Source organism: Condylura cristata, unplaced genomic scaffold (genome assembly GCF_000260355.1).
Source record: "Condylura cristata isolate star-nosed mole 26May11 unplaced genomic scaffold, ConCri1.0 scaffold00035, whole genome shotgun sequence".
In the NCBI taxonomy this organism is placed as follows: domain Eukaryota; kingdom Metazoa; phylum Chordata; class Mammalia; order Eulipotyphla; family Talpidae; genus Condylura; species Condylura cristata.
Genome location: NW_004567136.1, coordinates 1,153,167 through 1,167,481, shown reverse-complemented (window position 1 = coordinate 1,167,481; position 14,315 = coordinate 1,153,167). Strand labels below are relative to the sequence as shown.

At 44.7% G+C, this 14,315-nt stretch overlaps 2 protein-coding genes across 2 annotated transcripts in view; both read right to left on the bottom strand.

The window, feature by feature from the left end:
* Positions 1 to 1,029: 1,029 nt before the first annotated feature.
* ACTA1 (actin, alpha 1, skeletal muscle) lies at positions 1,030 to 3,759 on the bottom strand. The gene is made up of 7 exons (XM_004693044.2): positions 3,719 to 3,759; positions 2,845 to 2,985; positions 2,418 to 2,742; positions 2,090 to 2,251; positions 1,810 to 2,001; positions 1,501 to 1,682; positions 1,030 to 1,420 (listed from the first exon to the last, which is right to left on the bottom strand). Exons 2-7 carry the CDS (start codon positions 2,971 to 2,973, stop codon positions 1,277 to 1,279), a joined length of 1,134 nt encoding a protein of 377 aa, XP_004693101.1. The 5' UTR covers positions 2,974 to 2,985; positions 3,719 to 3,759; the 3' UTR covers positions 1,030 to 1,276.
* A 5,200-nt stretch (positions 3,760 to 8,959) lies between these two features.
* Positions 8,960 to 14,315, bottom strand: part of NUP133 (nucleoporin 133kDa) — a 32,227-nt gene continuing 26,871 nt past the window's right edge. Inside the window, exons 23-26 of the mRNA XM_004693043.2 lie at positions 13,536 to 13,616; positions 12,568 to 12,632; positions 11,801 to 11,889; positions 8,960 to 9,166 (exon numbers count right to left, since the gene is read on the bottom strand). Of these exons, the coding sequence (XP_004693100.1) occupies positions 9,030 to 9,166; positions 11,801 to 11,889; positions 12,568 to 12,632; positions 13,536 to 13,616 (372 nt within the window). The 3' untranslated portion in view covers positions 8,960 to 9,029. The remainder of the gene's footprint in view (positions 9,167 to 11,800; positions 11,890 to 12,567; positions 12,633 to 13,535; positions 13,617 to 14,315) is intronic.

Here is a 14,315-nt window from a genome sequence, read left to right as displayed (position 1 = left end):
ATACCCAGATTTGGCATTATTCATTTCTCGAGGGTGTCTAAAGCATCCAGGAATTTTCCAGTGCTGCATAAAAGAAGGGAATACACATAGGGCTATGTGACATACCACAGAGCCTTGTTGCGAATTCTACTTATAAACTCCCCAAATGAGTTTATTACCTTCTTTGAGTCTGGATCTATTTTAGTGAGGACCGCTGCTCTTAGGAATCTTGTGTAGGAAACATTAAGCTACTTTAAAAAATAGATATTGTATACTCTCCCACAGAAATTCAAACTGTGAATTACTATACTAGCTTCCTTTAAAAACCCTGGGAAGGTGTAGGGCTGTTTCTGCTCCTTGTGACCCCTCTTCATCCAGTGCCAGGCTCAGCTCCCCTCCCCCCAGACACTTCCTCGCCCGCCAGACCTCAGTGACAGTCCACCTGTTGTTCTTTCCCAAAGATCTCCTGGCTCTTCTTCCCCGCCTCCTTCCTCCTCAGGGCGCCGCCGGCTCCTCCCAGCCCCACACTGTGCGTGTGGGGGAGGGGCGCGCTTCTTTTTACAGCCGCCGGAAGTAAAGGACTTCCCAGTTGGGAAGAAGAGTGATTGTTTTCACTTACAAATTAAAGTAGGGGCAACCCATTCACTTAAATCTGGAGAATCCATGGGGAAAGCAGATTCAGTAAGCAAACACTCATTTCGTGAAACCCAACCGAGCGGTGTGGTGCGGCGGCCCGACGCCAGCACCACGGTCAGCGCCCGCTGCCCGCCCCCCCCGCCCCCCCCCCCCCCGCCCCTCTACTCCCCACAGATGACCGCTGGTTGGAGCGCTACGTGGAGAGGGAGGAGGAAGTCTCCCTACACGCCAGGGGGTCAGGTCCGGCCAAGGCAGGTCAGCAGTGCTGGGGAGTGCATCAGGTCTAGAGGGGGGGCCATGAATATGGAAAGACAAGCAGGTCTTGGGGAGCGCCGAGTATTGGGAAAGTGAGGTCCCCTGTGCCCTGCCACGCCCTACCCCCACCCCACCCAGTAAATAACCACAGCAAACAACTTTACGCAGCATAAGAGAATGGCTGAGTTTAATGCTTCAAGTTTTCCATTTCCTTCCACAGGGCTTTGTTTTAAAAATAACAAAATGAGGTAAATAAGTTAATGTATGTACACGTTATAAACATTGTGTCAGTTTGGGGCAGCAGCAACTCAAGTTGTTAGACAAATTGCTGCTTGGTGGCTGGAGCTCAGCCACCTGCAACTCTGTCGTCCTGAGGAGAATTCTCACGCTGTTTGCAGCGTAAGGTCTAGAAGCATTTGCGGTGGACGATGGAGGGGCCCGCCTCGTCGTACTCCTGCTTGGTGATCCACATCTGCTGGAAGGTGGACAGCGAGGCCAGGATGGAGCCGCCGATCCACACGGAGTACTTGCGCTCAGGGGGGGCGATGATCTGTAAGACAAGAGTGTCAGGAGGGGGATACCCGCACCCCCAAGGCCATGGGGGGGGGGCGGACACGAGCCACTGCCCACCTTGATCTTCATGGTGCTGGGGGCCAGTGCCGTGATCTCCTTCTGCATTCGGTCAGCGATACCGGGGTACATGGTGGTGCCCCCCGACATGACATTGTTGGCATACAGGTCCTTCCTGATGTCAATGTCGCACTTCATGATGCTGTTGTAGGTGGTCTCATGGATGCCCGCGGACTCCATGCCTGGGGGTCAAGAGGGGGCACGTGAGCCCGAGCACGAGAGAGATCAGCAGAAGGGACTGGACTGCGGCTGGGGTGGGGGGCGGGAACAGCCAGGAGTGGGGTGCCAGGGGCGGACGAGCCGGCTCACCGATGAAGGAAGGCTGGAAGAGCGTCTCCGGGCAGCGGAAACGCTCGTTGCCGATGGTGATGACCTGTCCATCGGGCAGCTCATAGCTCTTCTCCAGCGAGGAGGAAGAGGCGGCCGTCGCCATCTCGTTCTCAAAGTCCAGGGCCACGTAGCACAGCTTCTCCTTGATGTCGCGCACGATCTCGCGCTCAGCTGTGGTGGGCAGGGGAGGAGAGGAGCCCTCAGCTCAGCACCCCGGGCCGCGGCCCCACCGGCCTAGGGAGCCCGAGGCGTGGGGTACCTGTGGTCACGAAGGAGTAGCCACGCTCAGTGAGGATCTTCATCAGGTAGTCAGTGAGGTCGCGGCCAGCCAGGTCCAGGCGCATGATGGCGTGCGGCAGGGCGTAGCCCTCATAGATGGGCACGTTGTGGGTGACACCGTCGCCGGAGTCGAGCACGATGCCTGTGCGGGGCAGGGAGTGAGCAGCCGCGCGAAGGTGGGAGAGACCCGGTAGCCACCAGACCCTCGCGGGGGGGGGGGGGCGACCTGCCCTTCCCTGAGGGAGACTTGGGTGGGCTCGGGAGGGGGCGGGGCGGGGCGCACGGACTGGGGGGGGCGGGGCACTTACCGGTGGTTCGGCCGGAGGCGTAGAGCGACAGCACAGCCTGGATGGCCACGTACATGGCGGGGACGTTGAAGGTCTCAAACATGATCTGGGTCATCTTCTCGCGGTTGGCTTTGGGGTTAAGGGGGGCTTCGGTGAGCAGGGTGGGGTGCTCCTCGGGGGCCACTCGGAGCTCGTTGTAGAAGGTGTGGTGCCAGATCTTCTCCATGTCGTCCCAGTTGGTGATGATGCCGTGCTCAATGGGGTACTTCAGGGTCAGGATACCTCTCTTGCTCTGAGCCTCGTCGCCCACGTAGGAATCTTTCTGACCCATACCCACCATGACACCCTGCGGAGCGGAAACAGGGCGCACGGGTTACAGCGGCTGAGGTCTGCCCGGCTAGAAGACGCCGGCCCCGGCCCGGCTCCCTTCGCGGAGGGGCAGCCTGACCTGGTGGCGAGGGCGGCCCACAATGGATGGAAACACGGCCCTGGGGGCGTCGTCGCCGGCGAAGCCGGCTTTCACCAGACCGGAGCCATTGTCGCACACGAGGGCGGTGGTCTCGTCTTCGTCACACATGGTGTTTGGTTTCTGCAAGGACAGGAAAGCCGCGGAGACAGCGGTCAGTGCAGTGGCCTCCTCTGCTCCAGGCTTTCCCACACCCAGCAGGAGCGCACCTCTGGTCAGGAGGGGGGCAGCCAAGGGGACAGGGTTCAAGTCTCCCGTGCGCAGGAGAGGAACACAAAGTCATCCTGACCACACTGAGTTTCTCCACTCCGGGTGGCACCAGGGGCTCCTGAGTTCGGAGACCTGCCTGCCCCACTGCTGGCCTCCGGCCGCCAGAGCTGCGCTGCTCACTAGCCGGCAGGCAGCCGCTGCTAGGAGGCAAGGCCGGCCATGCTGTCCTGAAGGACTCCCGTCCAGGGAAGCTGAGCTATTCTGGACATGACATTCCAGGCGTAGACAGGGCCCCTGCACCTAATGGGGAGCCCAGAGGAGAGCGCCCTTGGGCTCTGACGCTCTGTGGGGAAGGAATTGCTGTTGAACAACTAAAGCAAGACCTTTCACCTCCCCGACCCCTGCTAAAAGCCAGATAGAGTGAACCAAAGGAGCTGGGGATGCTTTCGGGAGCGGCTGTCTCTCTTCTCCTTAAAGCGCCAGAGCTGGCTGGAGCCCAGGTACAGCCACGGGGCCAGGCCCAGGCTGATCAAATGAGTAGGCTGGGCTCTACCAGCGGCCCTCCGGGCGCCCCTCGGCGCCCCTCGGCGGTGGCTGTCTCCCTAAACCCACCCTGCTCCCGCCCTACCTGGGCGGTTGGCTATACCTGCTGCTCTCCGGTTCAGGCTGCTCTGGCGCTGTCCGCTGCGTTGGCAGCTTGTCCCTCCACAAAGGTTTTATATAGCCCGCGGGCGCGCCCTCCCGCGCCGCCCCGCAGGAATGTCGCTCCCCTGCTCGAGCCATATTTGGGTGTTGGGCACTAGAGCCCCCTCCCCCTGGCCGGTTCACGGCCTGGGCCCCCTATGCTGACCAAAGAAGGAGCGGCCTGGCTTTGGCCCAGGTAACACGGGCCGGCCGTATATGGAGTGTCTCTCGGGCGGGTCGGCCCCTGGCGACCCGGCCCTGTTGCCCGCGGGAGGGTTTGGGGTGGGGCGAGGGACGCCGCAGGCATGCGCCTGCGCTCCAGGAGCTGCACCTGTCCGAAAGGCATTCCCACCCGTGTCCACTCTGTGCTCACTGGGCGCTCTGGAAGGTGCCTCCCAGGTCTCACCCCTTCCTCAGGTTCTCTACTCAGTCCATCCCTACACCCACCCCAGCCCCTCCACAATACGCCCCAACCTTGTCCTGCGGCCTCCAGGAGAAGGGGGTCTTGTGGTTGGCCTGAGAGAAAGTCAACCCCGGGCCCCCAGGCTGGGAAGGAAAGCGTCCCCCACATAAACCTTCCTAGTGAACTTTAGTTCTCCCTCCCACTAAAGACCGGAATTCAAAAGACTGACCCAAGTCAGCCCCCACCCCCACCGCAGAGAGAGAGGGCCACGGGGCTGGAAGGCTGCAGCTGTCGAGGGCAGACAACTGGCATTGGGAGGTGAGGGTGGAGGGCAGGAGGAGGCTCAGGGCTCCCGGGGACAGGCCTGGTGGGTGGGGTGCCCCTGGCCTCTAAGGGCACAAGGCCAGGGCTTCTGGAGCCATCTGCCTTGGTGACTGAGCAGCATGGGTCTGTGAAGGCAGTTAATTTTGGGGGGTGTTCTCCCTAGGAATGACTTGCCCCAGGCCTGTGGGCTGAACACCTTGGCCCAGTTCCCATCCTGGCTGAGGGCCTGGCCTATTCAGCTGAAAAAGGATCAGGACCTGGGGCTGGGGGCCCCTGAGGTGTTACTAGAGGTAGTCTTGTCCATCCCTCTTCCCAAGAGAGGACACACCACCGCAATCTAGGATGGGGAGCAAGTTATCCTTTTGCAAAGTCTAGGTAAACTCATCTTTATATTTAGAGGATGATGCGTGCCAAGGCCAGGCTGTGTCCCAGGCCACCTTGGAGAGCCACCATCTACCAGAGCCTGCTCAAGCCGTTCTATTTATACCACTGATATATGGGGATATGCCTTTCAAAGTTTTCTAGATGCTTTTGGATCTACTTATGGTAAGGTGCAGCGGAGGTCAGAGGAGGTTCTGTCCAGCTGGTGCCTGTCTCACTTTTTCCCTTGGACAAGGACAGTTCTAAACTCTCCTTGGTTTAGAAGGCACAAGGAAGAATGATTTTCTGGGATGATCTCAGTGACATCATTTCAGGGGGTGCATCAGCAGTGTGGTGACATCCTTCATTTTTCTGAGATGCTCAAGTGTTCCCAAAATAGCTGCAACTTGTATTTGGCAGCACTCTGCAACTGGGGCAGGTGTGGGCGCTCTTGAGGAGGGTCTAGAAGCACGTTACCCTCCTCTGAGGCCCACACCTGGCAGCTCTCCCTAAAAATGGTCAGTTGACTTCAGAATGCGTTTGGCTAATATGGAACCAATTTAGAGCACAAGTTTCATATTTCATGTTCAACCACAAAGTACTAGTTTCCCATTTTACTTTGTTACTTTGGAGAATGAATAGGGACAAAACTACATTTTTTTCCTCTATTTTTCTTACCATGGGTCCTACTGTGTCTAGGTAGTGTAGACACTAGGCAGGAAGAAAATGTGCCATTGCTCACTGAGGAACTGAAGAATTTGTGGACAATTTAAAGGGGAGCTAGGTTGTATTTTCCAAGTCTTGTTCCACATAACTCTTGGCTTTCCTACAGCAGGCTTTTCTGAGCTATTAGATTCAAATACACATTAAAAGCTATGAACTCAACATTCATGAGGTGACAGACACCCATTAAAACCGCAAATATGGGGAGATGGGCCCCCGAGCATGCCAGGGCAGAGGTGTGAGCACCACTCTGTCCCTGCTGGTTTAAATGGCCTGCCGGGTCACCCTGGCAGTTCTCAGCCCCTTTGGGTACTGTCGGGTTCTCCTTGGCTCAGGAAAGGTTTAGTAGGCTGGTTAGGCCATCTCCACGTGTCCCTCTTGGGGAACACAGCAATGCTCCGCTCTCGGGCAGGTAAACACCTTACTGCCTGCACATGCTATGGCTAAGTGGTCGCCACATCGGTATGCTTGACCGAGCTCCTGCTCCTAAGTTTCCAGTTGCAGCCCTGGTCCCTGCTGCCCCATTACAGCCAGCTGTTTTCTCCTCCGGGCTTGCTCTGCCTTGGCCATCTCGAAGGGCCTGACTTCATGGGAGCTGTTCCTTTCCGCCCCCATCACCTTATACCAGGTGCAACAAACTGTTTAACAGTTCACGCTGTGATCTGGATGTCCCTGCTTTGACTGGTGAGACGACCCTGTGCAGAAAGACTCAGCATTCTCAACTGAGGATACCAGTAAGACTGACTTGAAAATTAGAGTCAGATAAGTGTCTGGGACGCAAGAAATATCCAGAGGTCCACTATCATTCTTCTGAGTCTTTGGAGATGGGATGCGGACAAGGTGATGAGAAGTGGGTAAAGGACATTAAAAACTGTTAGAATTGTTCAATAAATACATTTCATCACAAATGAAGAGGAAGGGTTCATGTAATTTTAAATGTATTTGTAGTACACAAAGATTTCTGTACAAAGATTTATTCTAGTATTAAAAATGGCAAAGAAATCCCCAAACTCAGCATATTAACCTAAGTGTTTTGAGACGGTAAAGGAGATACGGAGAGAGGGAGAGGTGGAGGGAAGGAAGGAGATCAAGGTAAATTAAGGTACAGTCATATAGTAAAGGGTCGTACTTTCATATGGGTGGGCAAGGGGAGGACTGATTAGGAAGAAACTATCTATAAAAAGGTTCCTGCAGAGTGATAATTACAATTTAGAAATACTGGATTAAGAAATACTGAATTAAGGATACAAAGATTTATAATGAAGTATACTTGAAACCTGTTATAAACCAATGTTATTTCAATTTAAAAAAGTTCAAAAACTTCTGCAGCTATAAACACTTCAATAAATGTTCCCATGAATAAACAAACATATGTAAAAATGCTAACAACGTTCCACATGAAAATAGGATTATAAAATATAAAAAGAGTGTGCACAGCCCACAATGTTCTAGAATACATCTCAAAATGATAAATGAAGTTACTTCCCGTTGGTGGAATTACAGGGTTTTTTTCACATACTTTTTAAACAGGCTTCACATTTCTGTTTTTTAATTTTAGAATTCTGAAAGATTTTTTTCAAATTTACTTTGGAATCTAATGAATGGATTTTACATAGGAATAAAGCTATTTTCTCTTGGGGTATTCTTCAAACAAAATGTCCAGGAATAGGAAGTGGGGCTATACTAAAAATTTTGTAATTATCAACCACAAGTGTACAAGTGTGCCAAATAACTTCAGAGATAAGTGAGTAAACTTTACTGCAGTTTGACTTCCTTCTGTTCAAGTTACTGAAGGAAACCTCGCACCTCAGGAAACACACACACCTGACCCTGGCCATCCCAGGACAAGGGGTGGGCAGTGACTTAGGGAAACAATTGTTCGGATCTCTAGGTAGGAAAAGCAACATCATCCAGGTTGTAGAAGTTTTCTTCAAAAATGGAGAAAATCCCTAGGACAGAAAGTACTAAAGATTTTAGCCAGTTTCTTACTATTTCCAGTGCTACATTAGTCCTGACACATGAACAAATTCTTAAAACACGCCAATAAACAAAGTCTGCTACTCACTTCAAAGACAAATCCTTATTTGTTTTATGGAGGTCATAATCTATGACTTTTAGCATAGCAAAGGCAGGAGAAAGGAAGACCTTTCCTCAAGTCTGTAAAGTTTCTTTCCTTAGAAAACACGTTCGCGTAGTTCCTTTAAAAGCTGTCCTTATCAACTATTTACACTGATAATTCTTTGATAGACTGAATTAATTTTTAATTTAGAAATACATTATTAATTTACTCATTTTGCTATTACTGCTAAATATTTTTAAAACCAATCACTTTTGAGCCCTCGTTAGTGCCTTAAAGAGAGCTAGAAGTGAGTGCTTTGCTCCCTTCAATGGGAGACTTGTCAGTATCGACACAAAACCAAAGCCTTGCCGTATGTGACCACCTGCCACCTGACAAGCTTCTCTCCCTGCTTCACTCAGCACCTACCCTTAGCAACATATATGCCTGACTGGACCCTGATGCCGTCCACATCCAGCTTTGAGTCCTTTCTTTGACTAGTAATGTAACTAGCTCCCCAGAAAAGAGGGCCTGATGGCTGCACTGTGTGAAACCAAGAACTGGACTCTGTTCACCATATTTAACTTCTGACCTTTTCAGCTGTTGGAGCATGTTGTTTAGTGAGCATTCGACCCGGCCAGAGTCTGAATATGCCAGCTACTCCCTGTCCAATCTCTGCTTTATTTAAACCTGGATAAATAGAATCTGAGTGATGACACTGGTCAGGACAAAGAAGCTTTTGAAAACACTACTTTTCAGTTAAGCCAGTAGCCATATTAAGAAAATCCATCATTTCTAGAGTTACACAGTCCTTAGGTTAGCTACCCAAAATATAGTAGAGCCAACAGTCTGTGTAAATCATCCTGAGTGGATTGAATCCCCACATTGAAAGGCTACAGCTAACACTAATGCTCTAAACTTATATGGCAAGTTATAGGGAGCTCACGCAAAATAACTCCACTGCTGTCCTTTACTGCCATAACAAGGCAGCAAGTTACAATCTGAAGAAGATATCTGCCACCAGTCTAACCAAAACAGATACCAACACTCCAGATACCCTTCAGTGTAATTGCGTCTTCTTATTTCAGAAACCCAGAAGTGATTTTTACATACAAGTAGCCAGAATCAGAACAAGAACTCCAGAAAGATGGGTGAAGGGTAATTAAAAAGAGGAAGAAGTAGTGAGTACAAAAACAAATGGCAAAATTTCAGGGAAAAAAAAGGAGGAAAGAAAAAAATGACAGAACTAGAACCATATAACTAGCTTATAGTAGCATCTAAATACAGTATAAAAAAACTTAGCACTACATACTATAAAATTATATAAACTTCCAGGTTTTCAAATAAAAAATTTTATAAGGATACACTATACAAATTTTCAGGAACAATGAACATTTTAAGAAAATGTTACATTTGTCCTTGCACATAATATTCATAATTTGCTTTCAAGACAAATTCAAAGTAAGAATTAGACTTCAAGTTTCCAAGCTGATCTGCTTGCAGTAGGTCTTTCACCTCTGGCAGGTATTCACTCAGCTGAATGCCTATAACAAACAAAGAAAGTATTTTTATTTTGATAAATTTTCAAATTAAGATGATTGATGATAAAAACACCTGTGCTTCTATTTAAAATATGTCACCCTGCTATTGGTAAATACTTGGTTCTAAATTCCTTCCATCTGTCAAACATACTTGCAGGTCTAACAATATGACATACTTCACTTAGAAGAAGTTGCCTGAGTGTTTGCTCCCAGGTCAAAATAGCCAATCTATTTAAAGTCTTTAATAAGTTCTGAAGTATTTTCATTTCCCCCCAGAGTGTAAGTCAATGTGGAAGTTTTAAACTGACAATCACTGGAAAACAAGTATTTCAAATAACTACATATTCACCAAATCTTGGAATTAAATAGCTACAATATCTCAAAATGTATTGGTTTAAATAGACAGAAAGAAGAATCATGATCAGTTCCCCACAGAGCTGGAAAGCCAAGAGCACTGATTAGACAGACTACATTGAGTTCTGTGAAGTTACACAAAAGTGTGCACATCATTTTCTCACTTGATAAAGAAAATTAGAGGGAAACATTTTAATTAGTAAGAAAATATTCTACAATTGTTACATTACAAAAGCTTCTCCAAATCAACACTGTTAAAAAAAAAAGTGCCTGGCACCATTTTTTGTATTTAATTGTTATACAATAAAAAAAAAAATACTCTGTCTCTCTACCTTTAAATGCGGTCCTTAAAAAAGGACATAGAAGCCATGTTACTAAAAAAGGATCCAGCAAAAAATACCTTTGGCTTGATGAAAGATACTTTTTATTTATATGCACTTAAATTTATAAGTAGTTTCTACTAATTTTTGTTCTTTGGTAAAATTTAATAACTTCATAAAATTGTAAATTTCCATTTCTGTTTTCCATCTATAATTTATAAACTAAGAAGAGCAAAAACTGCAAAGTCACCTTTAAGTAGAAATATTTAATTAGGTGCAATTCAGTTCTATGGCACTTTCATGAGAACTAATATAATGGAAAGTGTTAGTCCAAATGCTTCTAAGAATCTACTGGGTTCGATTATAGAATCTCGCCAGCAGTAATGAGAGCTCGACCCTATTAATTTATTTTGTCAATTCCAAATAGAGGGAAAGAGGAAGCATTTCAGATATATTTTAGTTTTCTCTGAATTTCAAGTATTTCAAGTATTTTCAAGCAAATATTTTCCTTATATGCTTCCCTTCATTCTACTTTTAGCCTTTATTTATCTTAACCTTTGTGATACTCATTGTTGAAAAACAAAAGCACTCATGAAATCTATTATCATTGTGAAGTGTTACCAATTTTCCATAAATGAAAGTCCAGATCAATTTTGAGCTAATTTCAAGCAAACTAGTAATAGAATTGAATTTATATTTATAAATTGAGAAGAAAATACAAGGTCAATGCAGAGATGCTTCAAAATAAAGCTTTCTGGAATATGAAATAAGAGTTTGCTTCTCTTTAGTCTCTTTTGGTTTGGTTAATTCCCCATACTTCTTATTTCACTTCATTAAGCCAGGGATTCTAAAAACGGAGGACCTCAGAGTAAAATCTACCACAGAGAAAGTGGGGATAGGAATTCACAAAATAATTCTAGGCATTCAAAGAAGACATGTGTTTACTGAATGACTGCTAGGTGCCAGTACAAGGTTGGGCATGTTTTATATAGACTAACGTTGTAGCACAAACAGAAAATTTTCAAGTGTATAAAAATGTCACCAGGATGAATAAAACCCATTATTTCATTTAGAATAGAAGAGTCCTTCCATTTGGAAGGACGCCTGCATTTGTAACAGAATTCAGTTACTGTGTATTTTCTTCAATTGATTTTTAAAGAGCATCCTTATATTGATAAATATACTAAATGACCCTATTTTGCATATTGCTTAGATTTAGCATTTCATATTATGCTTTAATTATTCTAGAATATAAGCTACATTTATTTTTGTGTATAAAAAGTGTGAAATTTCTCATCTCTTGTCTAACACCCTTTGTATATAAACTTCCAGTAATATGAAAGAAGGTGAAAGTAAGTATTCTTTAACTCATTTCTGAGAATAGGCATTTTATCTGTAAAAGTTTCTTTACCTATTTGTGTCACGATTAGCACATAGAATTTTGCTACTTTTGGCCTAAAGTACAAAGCAACTACCTTCCTGAGTCTTTCTGTTTCTAAAATGAATTTTAGAGTGTTAATGTCCAAAATGGATTTGTAAAAACATTATGCAATTTATTCTTATGTGTTGTATGATCAATTTAGTAGGTGATATAACAACAACAAAAATTTCTCATTTCAAGTTTTCAATCTTCACTAGAGCTGAGTGAAAATTCAAAGGAAATGGTTACTGTCAGTTTAGATTCTGTGTCCCAACCAATGTTTGTGTGCCCTCCTGGCCCATCCTCGATCAGCATGGGGACAGTCTGATGCTGTCACCAAGAACCCAACTAGAATGAAATTTCATCTGACACGTACAACCCCTTTTGTAGAAGGGAAGAAAAATATTCTTTAAACAAATCTCTCTAGTTCTGAATATGACACTATTTAATCTTGAAATGCCCTGGCAATTGACATCTTGGCAAATTCCCCACTATTCTAACACAGGAATGATGTTGTAATTTCCAATATTAAGAATCACTTACCATCTTTTATAAGTTTCTGTAAGATTTTCACAAATATACTGTCTCTTGATACTTCAATTGGATCATCTTTACCCTCTGAACTGGACCAGCTAGAAAACAAAATCACTTTAAGAGAAATATGGACATACTGCAAATAAATGACTTTTGTTAGTACTGTGGCTTTGTTCTGATGGTCCAGAGGATGGAGAGTCTTGACTTTTGGAATACTAATAAAATCATTTAAATAAGGGGACTTTAAATATTAGATATAGGCTCTACTTACTACAAAGTGCTACACTTAGGTAGTATAACCATCATGTATTCGATGTCAAGATACTAGCTGAAATCTCTTTCCCAAGAACATTTTACATAACTATCAAATCTAGTAAGGATCCCAGAGTATGATTTTTCAGAACCCAGGCAAAAGTTACTGTGTGTCACAATAGACTATTTTTTATAAAAGTAAAATGGCAACCAGTGCTTGGTATAATGTTTTCTTTATCTAGTTGAGATTATTTAGTACTAAAATACAACACACAGAACCACTGTTTTGTAGTTATCAATGAATATACCCCACAAAATACCTTAAAATTTTTAGAGGCAGCCAGCCAGAACAAAAAATTCCAGTGAAATGGTACCACATTTCTTTCTGATTAGGAAAGTGAATGATCCTTTAAGAGGGTGATTTCCCAGACCAAATTTAACAACAGTTTTAAAACTATTTGGGGGTGATTACAGGAAGGATACGTTTTCCAACTGTATTTTAGACTTTTGTCATGAAAACTTACTTATCTCTCTGAAGAGCTTTGCAAAGGATTTCCAGTTTTAAATCATTTATATTTACATCTTCCTCCTTCATGGAAACCAAAATGGAAACATCCTCATTAGTCCGGTTATTTTAAAAATAACATGCTTACATTTCAGTTATGTCAACTCTTAATTCTTCACAAATATTGTTACTTTAACTCATAAATTAAAAAAAAAGACAAGATGTTAATAGTGCTCAAATGAATAAATCACTAACTTTGTGAATTAGTTTCTGATTATTCTGGGATAATCTGATTATAAAAGGAACCTTATGAGAACAAAGATTTTTTTAAATTGAAGTGCCACTGGTTTATAACATTGCACAGGTTTCAGGTGTCAGCATCTGTATATATATACGTTATGCTCATCACCAAGTCTAGTTTCCATCCATCACCATATAGCTGATCCCTTTTATCCACTTTATTCACCTGAGAGGGTTAAGATTTCAAAGAAGCTAGTAAAAAAGCCAGATTATAAAATCTACCAAACTTTATATTCAACTGCAAGGTGAGCACCTTATCTCAGACTTTTCTTTATGCCTCCTCCTAACCCCCACACTCAAAGGTTGAGAAACACTTCTCAGAGGGTAAATACAATGAGGAATAAATTGATAAAGTAACTAACATGTCAAATTGAAGAACTAATAATGACTTGGTAAGTGAAAGAAAAAATATCCTCTAGGACTTTGAAAAGCAAAAGTTTTTATTTGTATGTGGAAGAGCAAATCTGGGGATGTGAGAATGTTATCAGAAAAAGGAATCTCTTGGACAGTTTTTATAAAGATGATACATACTCCAAATTATGAACCAGAGATATTTTTTAAATTAATATATTTTCATGATCGGCTAAAACAGGTATTCTCCCTCCCCCCTTTATATTTACTCAATTCTACAGAAAACCATATATAAATTGTGATACTTTCCTGTGATTGAATCAAATGGCTATTTACCTCATCAATGTATTCTAACAAGTCCAATGCTTTCTTGAAATCGTATTCATTAGCTCTTCTATTTTCTTCACATATATATAACTATGACATGTTAAAAAAAAAAAAAGTAAGAGGATTATTTTAAGTAATCAAATAACTGAGACTAGAGGAATTTCTGAAGAAGTCATTATGTCTTTCGGGCATCCCTAGTGGCACAGGGCTTAAAGTTTCAGTGCTACCAAGCTTTTACCAGCCACTGCAGCGGAAGTTTGATCCCAGGCCAATGAGCTCATCCACGTGGCACAGCAGACCTCCCCTATTTCACCTGCTGCTTCTCTCAACAGTGTATTTCAGGAGATCCTGTTCTGCTCCCCACTCTGTCTCTGATGAATTCTCTCACCAACCCTGATGAATTCTCTCACCAACCCCATCACCTTCCCCTCTGGCCTATGCCCCAGTTTTTGTGTACATAAATAAATAAAAATAAATCTTAAAAAGAAAATCATCTTTCAAGTAAGTCGTAGGTGTTTTTATGGTGAGGAATAGTGTCATATTTGGAAACTTATCTCACAATAAACTTTTTTAAACTTTCTTTTTTTAAAAAAACTTTTTAAAAAAAGATTTATTTATTTATTCATACAGAACTGGGGTACAGGCATGACATGTGGTGGGTGAGAGGATTCACCAGGGACAGAGTGGGGAGCAGAACAGGCAGGTCGACGAAGTACACTGCTGAGGGGAGCAGCAGGCGGGTCAGGAGAGGTCTGCCACGCCATGTGGTCACCTCCAAGGCAGGCGGGT

Bases quoted from the DNA above. Each gene is read 5' to 3' on its own strand.
- ACTA1 (XM_004693044.2), bottom strand. From the start codon at position 2,973: ATGTGTGACGAAGACGAGACCACCGCCCTCGTGTGCGACAATGGCTCC. The intron at 2,743-2,844 runs GTCAGGCTGCCC...TCCGCTCCGCAG, and splicing joins TGGGCCGCCCTCGCCACCAG to GGTGTCATGGTGGGTATGGG. The intron at 2,002-2,089 runs GTACCCCACGCC...TGCCCACCACAG, and splicing joins CTACTCCTTCGTGACCACAG to CTGAGCGCGAGATCGTGCGC.